At 41.3% G+C, this 14,582-nt stretch overlaps 1 protein-coding gene across 7 annotated transcripts in view; it reads left to right on the forward strand.

Moving 5' to 3' along the window:
- Positions 1-14,582, forward strand: part of LOC111659004 (neurexin-1a) — a 249,343-nt gene that overhangs the window by 152,358 nt on the left and 82,403 nt on the right. For all 7 annotated transcript variants that reach the window (XM_023411798.2, XM_087175437.1, XM_087175440.1 and 4 more), the window contains one exon: positions 13,291-13,472. In XM_023411798.2, the coding sequence (XP_023267566.1) occupies positions 13,291-13,472 (182 nt within the window). The remainder of the gene's footprint in view (positions 1-13,290; positions 13,473-14,582) is intronic.

Here is a 14,582-nt window from a genome sequence, read left to right on the forward strand (position 1 = left end):
CATGTTAACTGTTAGAATGTTTGAGTTTTTGCAGGCCAACATTAACTGTAACTGTCCAATCTGATTGAGGAAGGGGGCAAAAAAATAAACTGAAATAGATATATTGGAGATCAAGAATGCAAAAGCTCTCATTTTTAAAAAATCTAATCTGAACTGAGTTCAGTCACCCTGGAGAAGCCTCATTCTCTGTCATCACAATGAGGTAGCAGCTATCTCTGCGCCAGTCATGCCTATATCTATCTATATATATATATATATATATATATATATATATACATATATACACACACACACACACACACACACACACTCACATGCACATTCAAATGCACACAAGTTCACTGCACACACAAAGAGCAACACTCTTCCCAAATCGTCTTTCATCTCTTTGATCACTCTGAATCATTGTCACGACTGAAGAGTGTGAACATAGATAGTTGGAGCAAAATGCAAATTTGCACATGAGGAAAAAGTTGAATTTATACAGCGTAACTTATCATTGGCTGTTATTTGAAATGGGTCATAAAGGAAGATGTGCGCTTGGAAGGTATGAAAATATAATTGTCCCACGTGCGCGGTAGTTCCAATTGTACAGTTATAACTCCCTCAGTGACAGCCTAATTGGTTCTCGGAAAGGTCAAAGGACAGACAACAGAAGATGGAAGGTGAGATCGTTCTGCCTGTACAGCGTGATAACCCCCACCCACAGGGGAGGCCAGCGAGGATGGGTTTCCGTGGCAGCGAGTCTGCAGAGGATGAAAATGTATGATTGCCATTGATCATCTGATCGATCACGAGCCTTTACTTAAATTTCACATGGCTGTTTTAGGAGCAGGAACAAAAAAAAAAAAAAAAAAATCATCCTCCAGCTTTTCTGTGTGGGCGGTTTGATTGACAGCATTATAATTATTCTTAGCTTACAAATCATTGCCTAACAGCTTTAATATCATGTATGTTTCCTTAATGATAGTCTCAAAGTGTCACAATAGGAGTCCTCGATAAGAAACAAACATGTCATAACTTCTTTTCTTTCTTTTTTTTTTTTTTTTTGCTATTCACAATTGCTCACCTGCAGCAGAGTGGCAACAGAAAGAAAGCTGCCCCCTAATCCACTCTAATAGGATTGTGTGGGAATTCACCTTCCTCATTGCTCCTTCCATCTCTTAGAGCCTCAGGCCTGCTGGCAAGGGCTGATAAAAACACGCCTGCCTAACACCTAAGTACAAGCTAATATTAGCATATATTTTGCAACATAGTGTAGAAATACAATGCATACCCACGCACATTTCTTTTTTTTTTTTTTTCTTTTTTTTCCCCACCTCTGTTATATATTTATTTGTTGGTAGATCCGTGGCATCGGTGTGAGATAGAGGACAGCTCTCTCTCATAGAGCTCCTACACCGCCTGTTGATAAGAGCTGTACATAAACCGCAAAAGGCCGAAGTTGTGCTGCACAACAAACACTCCCTCTCATACACCTCGGCACATGCAGTGTTTATTTCTGGTGATCCTTTTTTTTTTTTTTTTTTTTTTTACTCTTGATCTTCTCCAGATTCATTTTATTGTATCATTTCCATAAGATATTCAGCTAATTAAATAATATCTCGCCACTTAGTAGAGGCTTACTTACAAAGTGAGGCTACTCAGCAATAGGCAAAGCAGATGTTTAATCCAGCAATTAAGGCCGAGGCGCGCTCGCTGTCTCCTGGGTAGGGCTTACAAAAGGAGTAAACAGTAAAAATAAAGCAGTGTCACGGAGGGACACGATGAAAATTAGCACATTAGCATCAGGAATAAGCTTGTTTTGTGGTATAAACTGTTAAATGAATCCACACGTTCTCTAGTATTTGTGAGTTTATGTTGCACATCAGGATTTAGGAAGACCACGAATACAGCACAGTGCATTGTATGTAACCAAACTGCGTGTGTTTAAACATGGTCTGCCAGTTTTGTGTGGAGCCAGTTTTTGTGTTGTTTATGCTCCACTTTCCATGCTACCTTCTGCACATGTGCGTCGCCTCCAGCCAAACGGCGATTTGTTAAAGGAGGACAGTGGAGAGGGTTTTACCTGATACTTTCCCTTTAATTAAGAGGTAGAGATGTGGATGTATTAAATCATTTCAAGAAAAAAGCCCTCCTCCAGCACAACCATTTTGTAATTACGCCGGTCTAGCGTAGACTGCTATATCATTTGCTTTTAAGAATAGGGCTAATGAAAGGGTGTGCTCAGTAAAGCACAGTGGCTCTGCCTGATCCTAAAGCAGCCTCTTTGTGAGAGCAGTATTTGTGCTGATGCAGGTTGGGCTGCATATGCTGATGGGCAGCCAGAGTTGTCTCTAGTCTCAGATCAGAGCTCTGGCCCTGGACTCTGTTTTCTGCCTCACTTCCACTGTGTAATTATCCCCCACACTTGTCTTTTTCAGTAATTAGAGCTGTAGTCATACTACACATCTGTTGGCTCCCTAATAGAGAAAACAACAGCTTCTAGAGACCATTTGGAGGCTGCGATGGTTGGTACATGCTAGCACACAGACCCACCGCAACTAAATAATGCACTGATGTCTGATGGCATGTAATCAGTCGAACGGGCTTTTAAGTGGGAATGAAAAAGCCGCGGATCAACCGATGCTTCGTTTTCTTTAAGTCTAACTCTTGATATGTGTTTTGTTGGCGCGCAAATTAGACGCTGGATGCAGAAAAATCTAATCAACAAATTGCTGGCAAACAAAATGGCTGACCTGAACCGAGAGAAAGGGAGCATTGTATCTGAGGAGCAAATGAGGCAAGTGATGATGAGAGAGTAAATTAGAAGCTGTCGATACTGTGAGACACCTCTATCAGAGCCAAGGCTGCTGGCTGGGGAGGCAGATATGCAGCTGGTCGGGGTAACAAAGGGCCCGTTTGGTGTATTGCTCCATTAAGACACTGGGTCTTGTCAGCTCTGCCTGGATGGGCCATTCTGCTCCACAAGGCAGGGGCTCATGTATCACTTAGGGCTTAGGGGAAGTGAGCATGGCCGACGAGGGGGCAGAAGGGTGTGAGTGGCACTGGTCGACTGAGCATTCATGGCATAATGTTACCAGCCCAGGGGGCAGAACTTTACCTCAACCATGAATTGATGGTCCCCTGCCATGAAGAGCGAGGGTGGTTGGTATGGCTCCCCCGGGGCCCTGTCATGATGAGGTGAAGGCTTATCTCTTCAGAGCAGTGTGAGGATAAAATATGGTGAAGTACTGCAACAGTATGATGCAGGGGCAGATTTTCTTGATTCTCAACTTCTGTCGAAACCAGGTAGCAGCTGCAGATATTCTCAGTTTATGGCGGCTTGAGCTAGATTTAGAGTCTATCTAACCACAATACTAACACGCTATATGTCTGGTGAATCACTGTCATCGTTCCCTCTGTCCTAACCTGCCTCCACTGTATACAATAGGGCCAAAATCCAGATGAAGCTTCAATTCAATGGGTGTCTTCCAAAGTAACCGTTTTTTTTTAGTGCAACATTCCCTTTTCATTTGTGCTTTCCCCAATTTTTCTTTATTTTTTTTTTTTACTTACTGAGCTGCTGCAAAGAGATTTGTTTGGAGGTGTTACACCAAATGCTGTCACCCATCAGATTCTGTACGCTGTCAAAGACTGTCAGCTATATTTGCCAGGTGTTTTAATCACACTGTTTCACGTACTGTATTTTGAGACATGTTGTATTTAGGTGGGATTGTTGTCATAAAATAATGACAAAGGTAAAAGACAGGAGCCAAATGTGTTGATCATACACTGCCAGGTGAGGTGTCAGCGCTCTACAGAAAGATCAGTACACTACAGCTATCAGAATCTCTTAATCTAATAATGTTATTGCGGCACAATCTTTGATTAACTGCTACCAAGGTTAGTGGCTGCGGAGGCACAATTTTTTGGTAACGCCAATTAAAATAAAGTGTGTGATAAAGATTTAGCGTCTATCTAACCACAATACTAACACGCTATATGTCTGGTGAATCACTGTCATCGTTCCCTCTGTCCTAACATTTGGCTGATTCAGACTGCTGATGTCTCATATTAGCTTATTATTGATTACTGGTATAATACATGTGTATTGTGTTGAGAAAGACTTTAAATATACAGTATAAGTGATAAAATTTGTCTTTGCAGCACAAAAAACATTTTCTAATCAACCCCCTTTCTCTATCACAAATCTAGATATCTCTCTGTTTCCCTCCCTCCCGTCCTCTCTTCTTTCCCTCCTTCCCCTTTGATGTGGTCATTTTGTACTGTACTCGCCTTGAGGTCTGACTTAAGTGCGCCCATGTTTTTTCTCTTTCTCTCTCTCTCTCTCTCTGTGTTTATTAGGTTTTGTTGCTCCTATGATTTTGGAGCCGGCATCTTATACCCTCTAATAGGGATGACCAATCATGGGGGCAAGCAGCAATGCCCCACTTTTAGTCTCCACTTAATTTAATTACATCAAATTAGCAAAGCAGAGAGAGAGAGAAAGAGAGAGAGAGGGACAGAGAGAGAGAGAAAGAGAGGGGATTAATCCATTGCAGCTTATGAAGGCAGGTTGGACACTGTCAGCTGTCCTATGTGGAAATGCTGTTTTGGGATTGTCTTCATTAGAAAGAGCTTAAGGCTCATAGGTCACTGGATATTGTTAAAACAATACTGGGGAAATGGGCTAATTAGAATATTTGCCTCGTCAAGCCTAAAGACGAAGGGCGACTGCCTGCGGATTTGTCCTTTTTTCGTGTGTAGCTGTGTTTTTTCTCTCACCTTAGTGCATCTAATGATTTGTCAAAACAATTTCAAGTGTCAAAAATGTTGTTTAATTACATTGACTATTATCAATAAAGCAAAAATGCTCGGCCTATAAGCATTCAAATAAAGCACGCTATGTTAGCTTAGGTGTTCATGATATCTCAATCTCAAACAGTAGATATAATTGAATACCCTATCGGCTGGTGGAAGATTAAGTCTCTGGTCAATGAAGTGTAAAAGTTTATATTGACTGCGCTGTATATATGCCAATATGCCCAGACTTATTAAGCCAACACAAAGTAAGCAGGCCGTCTGCGCTCCGGGTTGATTTAGCACCTCTGTCCACTTGCTTTCTGCTGACTGCAAAGAGAATAGCTCAGCTCCGGCCTTCTGATAAAGACCGAAGGAAGGATTTATCACTTAAAAGAAGAGAGAAAGAAAGGTGGAAGGAAGCAAAGCGGAATGTGGCAGAGTCTGCAGTATACAGTATTTTATGTTATGGGTGCAGCAGTTATAGACTGGCTGGTGGAATTGCTCAGTTTCCCCTCCATTCTTGCACAATGAATGTATTGGTTCTGCCCACTAGCCAGATCGAAATGATGTATAAAATGGATGAGATGCTCGCACAAAACTGGAATACTATGTCTCTTGTTTTGAGCTTGCTGAGGGAATCCTACCCTCCCGAACGTATAATGTTAAACGGTCACGGTGAAAGTTTTTTTTTTTTTTTTTTTGCTGTCACTTCTGTCATATGTTGTGCAGGATTGTTCCAGCTCCAACCTGCATTGAAACCTTTTCTCATGCCTGCTGGTTCTGTTTTAACGGCCTATCCCATTATAAGAGAGGCAGTTGTTTGTGCTGAGGATTAAGACGAGTCAACAATCCATAGTCTTTTTAGTCTCCCGAAGGGCTGCTCACGCCGCTGAGGATAGAGAATGGCTTTTTCCACCAGCAAAGCTTGAGAGCGAGGTTTAAATTGTTAAAAGGACCTCGCCATACTGCAATAGAACAATGAACAAATATAGAAATAGAGATTGGGTGGGGTTTGGCTGTATCCACCAGAACACGGTGTCTAGTTTTTATTTCTTCATTTGTACCCACAGGACTGACGACCAGAAACTGTGCTCTAACTGCCCACTCCAAACAACTGGAAGTACAATTGCTCTCAACTCATATTTTCAGAGCCGTTGTTGTTCACTGCACTTAATTATCCTAACACAAAAAGGCTGCCAGTCAAAGGTGACAGACAATTAATCACCTCACATGTCAAAGCATTTTGCAACATCAGCTGCAAAAGAGACACTTGACAGGAGGGTCTTTTTTTTTTCCCCTGTAGGGATCTGTTCTTAAGGCAAGACACTACAGGTGATTTTTTGCATTACATGTTTTCAGAAATGTTATGTTTGAATATGCAAATGATGCATTATCTATTCAGATTTAGACCAATTTGCATAAATTCCCAGAGCAGAAATCTGAGCATTGGATGTAGCCAGATTCAAAGTACTTGTTTCATTTTGTTGACATATTGGAGTCAAAGGTTTTTACAGAGGGGGATTTGGATGTCTCTTTTTTATCACTCCATAAATCAGAAAATACTGTAATAAAAAGTCCATTTTCATCATGCTTTTAGGAACAAAATGTTCTATAAATCAGGTTATGAATGATAGATGAACAAACCCCTTTGTAAAAACCTTCAGAATATACATATGAATATATCTGTCTAGTTTATGTAACAAAAAATACACCCAAATGAGTATTTTGGACGTTTTCTTTCCACTTGTCTGAAAGAATAGATGGTATGGAAGTTAATCATGCAAAAGTATAAAAATTGACCAGTGCATGAAAAAAGTTTCTCTCTGCTGTGTCTCGCCTTAAAATTTTCATGAAACATCATAATTGCTCTAATCATGAAATTTGTACATAACACATTTTAGAATTATTATTTTGACGCGTTTTTTTTTGTCTTTTTAAAGGTGTTTTGACTAATTTTTTATTACAAGCAACTAGCTACCAACAACTAGCCAAGACAAAAGCCATACACTCAAAATACACCAATTAATTATAAGAGTAAGTACATTTTTAGAAAACTACTGTACTGTAAACCCACCACGAAAACACTAGAAGTCAAACCATGACAAAAACTAAAAAAGATATTTTAGTGTTGCTCACAAAGGTTAAACAAAAACTATAACAACCCTACATAACTAGACTGTGAGCTAAGTTAACATGAGTTACAAATTTCACATCAAACTACATCTAACATTTCTGCCTTTGAGCACAAATATTGTGCTTGATTCACTAAGAAATAATAATGCATTTAAATAATTTCCACCTCTTTTACCCAGTAGTCTTACATTTGCTATTTGAAATAACTCGGGGGTCCATTTCTGCAAGTCAGTGAACACAGCAGAATAAAAGAAAGAAATAAATAATAATAAAATAAAAAAAAACCTATGGCATGCAATGTGGGACTTTTGTCATGACTATAAGTTCAGAGTGCAAGTGTGGTGGTGTTGGCAACGGGGGAAAATACATTTTCAGTAGATGTGGTTTTCATCACCAGTCAAAGCAGCGCAGTCTGACAGCTGTGATGTACAGCAGAGAGCACTACAAAAGAGATCTACCACAAAAAAAAAAGAGGGAACTTGTGTACTTGTGGAAAAGGTGCCAAATTGCCACGAGTGAATATATAGCACTTTAAATTTAATCTGCTCGGACGGAGATAACATATTAAACTACTGTGGTGCTCCGGTGCTGAGAGCTTCCTTGCCACATGAAAGAAGCGGTTCAGTGGCATTAGACAGGAGCTGCCTGGCTATAGGAAAGGTGTATCCACCAGCCTGTTCCTCATCTGTAGCACAGCCACATGTGGATATACTTGGAGTGAAAAAAATTAAGCTATTTTTTTCCTGCTTGAGGGAATTACATCAAAGTCAAATTGGCCTACATATCCACAAAAGGACTTAGGTAAGCCTATGAGTGGGATCGGTACATGCACACATGACTTGATTAAGTAGCACAGGACATGACTGCAGTGCTCTACGCACCACCTTTTGACGTGGACTCAGTAGGTGAACAGGACAAGCAAAGATCCAAGGTGATGCTTCATACCGTAGCCCCCTGTCCTTGTGTTGTGGAGCCGTAAAGTTCACAGCGTGTCGCCAGAACGCCACGCAGGCACAGACGAGACAAACCCTGACAGAAATGTCACCCTCGCGAACACAAAGCCCCACCGTACACCGACGGGGAAGTGCAGTCCTCCCGGGAAAACATCTTTTGCTGTACAGGAAGGAGATGCTTTACATTTACAGCGGCAACGACAGAGAGCAACTAAATTGTATGAAAGAAGTGGTCACAGTCACTAATATAGCCAGGGGCAGAACAAATCAGTACGGACATGTAAACTCAACAGAAAGTTACATAAAAAAAGATTGTCACGTAATGAAATGGCCGCAATGTTAACTTGATTAAACTGCATCATGTCATATAATACTGACGTTTTTCTGTCCAGAAAGGACTGAGAAAGATTCATATAAAATCCATTTTCATTACAGAAGTAGAACAAAACAATGCTATATATGTAACAATATATAACTGTATTGACAGCACTGAAAGTGTTGAACAACTTTCTAATGCAGGAGAACTTTTTGTCCTTGGTTGTGACGTGCACAGCCGCTTGAATGGTGTGACTCATGGTTCTACATTCATTAAAAATAACAGGAAGTGACTGGGAAACAAAGCCATAGATTCTCTTTTACACCCTGCGAGATCTGTCGGAAACAAATAACGCACACGCAGGTAAAATATAATCACGTAATGTACTTGAGATCAAACCTGAAAGCTGGAATCGCTGTGTCCTGCGATTCTTTTGCCAGTTGAAATTACTACGAGACTGGCTAACAGGAAAAATACTGTTTGAGACATGTAATCCACTTACATTTAAATGATCCAATCCGTCTTCTACTGTTGCTGGTGCATGTCACAAAAAATTTGAATAATTGTGATACTGGTAAAAAAAAAAAAAAAAAAAAAAAACCTAGAGAGGAATGATACTGTGGAAAAACAAGAATCCGTAGAGTATATACTGTAGATAGATGTCAGTGTATTGGCATCATTATTTTGGATCATGGGGTGTGATGTACCATTTAATCATACACTGAGTCTGTGTGAACGGTGCCCCTTCTCGACCAGCTCCGTAATTCACAGCTTTGTAATCGCTGCCAAGTTAGAACATGCAGCTGAAAAGACATTTAATTAGCTATGAGTTTGAATGCTTTGGCTCATAACCGAATATTCTATTTACCACCTCATCTCCTCGGCTACCAGACCATTTAATTGTCCCAAAAGGTAAAATATAGTGAGAGGTAAAAGGTAGATCAGGGGGAAGAAAAAAAAAAAAAATTGATCACGTTGACTCACAATTTTCCCTCATGGCACTAAATCTTCAGGAGCATTGATCGGAGATAGCTCCTTTAACAGATACCGATAGTGTTTGATTGGATAATAGTGTCCTCATAAATCGTGGTAATGATTTCTCTGGAAACTGAAATGGTAATCCAATAGACATCATTAAGCTTCTTTTAATTGTACTCCTCCCAGGGGGGGGAGGGCAGACCAAAGATAAAAACCAAATGATGTTATCCTTAATATAGTTTTGTCCTTTTTAATAGGTTGGGGATGTATAACACGTAGCAAGTTGTGTAAATGTTCATCTAGTTATTTCTGTCAGAGTTTAAGTGTTTCACAGATCACTCACTGAGCTCATTTCCATTGTAAAGATATACGTATGAGTTAAAAGTAAACCTTGAAAGCTGTTTGTGTCTATAAGATATGTGGATATAGACGGGATGCGACTGAGAAAAGAAGTTATCCTACTTTGAAATTCCATTCATGAGATTCACGGAAATGATCAAAAATTAATTTCAAAAAAGCCACACTATATGCCACATCTTGGGTAATCTATTTTTGCACACCAGTCATTACGGGAATCCTTGGCAGCAAATAGAGAGCAACGCAATTGCTAGGTGCTGACAGAAAGCAGATCCATAATGTCATCTCTCCTTTTCATATTTCCATCACAACTATGTAATTATGATTGGATTTCTCCCCAGTTTCTCGGCAGAGGTGGTAATATGAGGCTCGTTATGATGGCCGTGTTGGAGGTCGGAGGAAAGACAGTCTGCGGGCCTGACCTTAGCTGAGCCGTATAGTCAAACACGTTGCCTGCTCTGTACATCCTAACCACCTCGCAGCTGCTACACTGAGGCGCGCAGCCAGGGCTACTTTCCTTTTGCTCACACCTGTACGCCTCCTCGTGTGACGCTACACATTCTTGTTAACACTCAGCGCATATAGGCCAGTTTGCTATATCGCCCATGCTTCACTGCAGCAGAAATGGATTGAGACATTCAGAAGCCAGTGTCAAGAGGGCTCTAATGCACACACACACACACACACACACACACGGGCCACGTTTGCGATCCCACAGTCTACTATCCCACACACCTATTTGGCCAAATGCACGGGTAACTCTTGGGATGGTGCTACATTTTTAATGAAAGCAGAGCGTTTGATCTGCCAATGTTTATCTTCTTTGATGTTAACTGACACAGCAGCCAGCTCTCAATGTAGTCCAACACGAGGGCAGATTAATTCATTATCCTTTTACAGGGGAAGGCTTGTGGTTGAGGAGTTCATCCTGCAGGTCTGATCGTCTATAATAGCCTTGAGTAAGACCTAGCAGTACTTGCCTCGAAACACAGCGCCTCTCGGTTTCCGCACCATGACGTCTCCGGGGAAATGCATATGAATGCAGGAGATATAAATGCATGTGGGAGTACGAGAGGCAAGGAAATCTTAATTACTTTCTGTTTCTCAGGGTTGTATTGTGTAGTGCTACACCTCTAAGCACTTTGTGTCTCCAACCCCCCTCACTGTACCTAGATACAGTCCTTTCATTTGTTTTTTTTTTGTTTTGTTTTTTTTATTAGACAGTGGGTGAATGGGGAATAAACTGAAACTCTTGTCAAATTAAAGAGACAACAAACAGGCAAGTATTTCCAGGACACTACTGTATCTAATGACTACAACAGATCCATATCAGACTCAGCGTCCCAGGAGAGCGCAGAAATAACAAATATGGAACCAGTGCATAATTACTCCCACCACTGGAGTTACACTGGCACGTGTCTGCTGATTTCATGCCACTGCACAACTGTGTAGGTGTGCATTAGCCATGTTTCTCCATGTATCTTAATCCTCAACAGCCCCTCAAGGAGTTTTTCCACCACTCTCGCAATCTCATATGGATTTTAGGCTGCTTCTCCACATATCGCCACCCTTATTATATGCGCTCCCTGAATCTGTTTTGGCACCATTTATATAATCTGCATGTCAGATAGTAGCTGTTGACCCTTGGTGCCTTGACGTGAGGGGTCTTGCTGTTTATCCATTTAGCTTAAGGGTGACACTAGCCAGATCTGCTCACCAGTCCACTGAAATGAGCAATCTCTCTTTGATTTTTTTTTTTTTTTTTTGGAGGTCACCAACAGTAAATAAGCTGTCACTGGGATAAAGTGGGTGTCAAAATGTATGAATAGACACAGGGGGAAATGGACGCTTAAGGGCCCAGTGAGTTCCAACACTGACATGGTTTAAAAGAGCTTAATTATAATAAGCTGGAGCATGGAGCAAGTGTTTGGTGGCCCGGGGTGGGGGGGGGGGGAACTCGGAGACAGTGACAACAGTCCAGCGTGAGCTACACGAATTGGAGATTGCTCTGTGAAGGGGCCAACATCAGATATGCATTAGAGGAACAAGAAGGCTTTCCAGCAGTAGCCGCCAGACTTCATGAAAAAGAAATGACGCCTGCCTCGCAAATATATTACACATAATGTCTTTTCCTTTGTGGAAGTCATCAAGCTTCATAAGGCTTTATCCATTAGGAGAACAAGAAATGCTTACAGTGTTATTTCATCATGTTTTACAAATGCAAGTTATGCTTTATGAAAACAATAAATCCTGCCATAGATCTGTGTGTCCCAACATCATCAGTTAATCACATTATTGTTAATTAATGATGCAATTCTTTTTAGCTAATGGTTGACAATGTGTATTGACTCAAATAAGGGAACTGAATTGGGAAAAGGAACTTGAGAGTAAAGCGACGCACTTTAATCACTACACTATGAAGAAAAGCCAGAGGGAAGAAAACAACAGAAATATATAAATAAATGCAAAATTTATCGATAGTTTTATATCCTTGTGAACTGGTTTACAAGAAAATATTGGAATTACAGTCAGAATGATTTATAATCTATTGTTCAGGCTAAGGCTGTTTAACTCCCTGCCCCTATGAATATTAACACACTCTGTCTCTCTCTCGCACACTCTCTTTCTCCCTCTCACACACACACTCACACACACACGTACAGGCATAACACACTAGCAGAGCTCCTTGTCTAATTTTTCATGAAGATAGCTGTTTTTATGCTAATCTGACAGCTGCATTCATTTTCAGGCTTTCTCACAGACATTTATTTCCCAATCACATACTCATTCTTTCCCACTTGCGCACACATATACGCACACATCCTGTTCCATGACCATACTTCTCCATGTCTTGTAAAAAATGAACTGAAACGCTGCCTTAATGAGGGTTTCTAATTGGAAAGAAATAGGCACTTATTTGATTGAGACAACTCTGACAGCTCTGAAATGGTGGAAGGGCTGGATGGTTGACAACCATCAGTACCTGAGACTGTGGCTTCACACATGAACATACCCCCACTTTTTAATAGACTACTTCTTTCATTAGTCGAGAAGAACTTATTTCTAACCATCACTTTGACTAGGTCACTGGCAAACTGCCGCAAGGCTTCTTCTCACTGAATAGCCGGGTAATTAGAACCACTCTCCCATCCACCAGGTCATGTTCAAACCTTTTCATACAGCTTCTAGAGACAATGAGGTAATGCGGCGAGACAGGAAATAGCTGGTTTGGAGGTCACAAGAAGGACATAATTGGACCAGTCAGTCAATAATGTTGCTTGCTGTGCTTGCCTTTGAGGCTGCTAATGAAGCGCGAGAGATGGGGAGGTGCCCCATTTTGCCATGCTGGTTACCCTGGCACCGGGGGGGACGTGACTGCGAACTCACTTGTATCTCTTCCCTCTAGAGGTGAAGCAGGCAGTGGCAGTAAAACTGAGTAATTGTGCAGCATAATGAGGAAAGCAGTACCTGCCTCCCTAATTTCCGTAGAATTTTCCCAGACTCATGAATTGACATGAGTGTACTTAAACCCCCAGACGGAGCTGAGAGCTGTTCAAGAGTGATATGTTGCTCAGAGCTTTGCAAAGTCATTACTCAGCACAATATAACACTCCAGACTGACGGTGCTCTGTACACACACGGCATCAATGCCGGCTTTGCTGTGGTAATAATGTTTGTGTTGACAGTCGGTGGTTCACATCTGGTTGTTATTTGGGGATACACTGTTAACATCTTCTTTCTTCTTTTTTTTTTTTTTTTCTTCTGCAGCGGGAACAACGTACATATTTGGGCGAGATGGTGGACTGATCACATACACGTGGCCGCCAAATGACCGTCCCAGCACGAGGGCAGACCGGCTAGCCATTGGTTTCAGCACGCACCTGAAGGATGCTGTCCTGGTGAGGGTGGATAGCTCCTCTGGTCTCGGAGACTTCTTGAAGCTCCACATCGTAAGTCAAGAACACGCTTTCGAATACACTGAATAACACACTGTAGGTTAGGTTAAAGCCCCTGAGTCCTATTTTCTCAATCAGCTTCTTACTAAGAGTTTTCTACATTTCACATTTTTGTTTTTTTTTTCTTTGTGCTTTTCTCACTGATTTGAAGTGGGCGGGGCTAGGTTGGAAAAAGATGATGTGAATTACTTGCAGGTTTAGGAGCATTTGAATCAGGATCTAATGACCGCCAGTGGGATGGTGGTGATCCAACTCTTTATGAAAGATGTTTTTCAAACTTTTGTTGCTTTTGTTGTTAGTCTTGAGTATTTGATATCATAGAGAAATACAGGATCAGATTTGAAGCCGAATTTTCAGGGGCTTTAATGGTGATGGTAACTGTGTTGAATTCTATAACCACAAAAGAAGGAGGAAGTCACCATTTAATGGCAAGTACGACAAGTATGTTAATGTTGCGTGTGGTAAAAAAAGGAGCCCGTGCTTGCTCACCCCTTCATGTTGTGTTACAGCTGCTGTCTGTGTGTGTGTGTGTGTGTGTGTGTGTGTGTGTGAGAGAGAGAGAGAGAGAGAGAGAGAGAGAGAGAGATGAGGGAAATTGTGTGGTAATAAGGGTTGGTTCCATACAGTGCATCTTTGTCCTGGACATAATTTCTGCTGGCTACCACATGACCTTCCTCTTGCTAGCACCCATTTACTGACAACAACACTGATGCTAGCCAGGAGCCTACAGGAACATCGCACGTACATATACACACATACACACATACAAGAACGCTACAGACCAGCACACACACACACACACACACACACACACATACAAACATGAAATAGGTCTTGAAGTTTGCCTCAACCCCAGCTGCCCACACACCCAGATTCACACATACAGTAAGCACGCAGTGACATAAGCAGGCCTGTCCTGAGGACACACAGCAGTCGTGATGTTGTTCTTATGAGACACCTCCATACTCGCTCTGTGTGGAGCTGCTTTTTTTTTTTTTGCCATGTTTTCTTTTTTTTTTCTCCCCCCAAGCCTCCAGGCCAGTTGAAGTGATTTTTAGCCCCTAGTTTTAATCTAGGGGTAACCAGCCAATTTAAAATGATACA

The sequence above is a fragment of the Seriola lalandi genome, unplaced genomic scaffold (assembly GCF_002814215.2).
Source record: "Seriola lalandi dorsalis isolate HSWRI2012SDOR001 ecotype SW California unplaced genomic scaffold, Sedor1 jcf7180002054470, whole genome shotgun sequence".
NCBI lineage: Eukaryota > Metazoa > Chordata > Actinopteri > Carangiformes > Carangidae > Seriola > Seriola lalandi.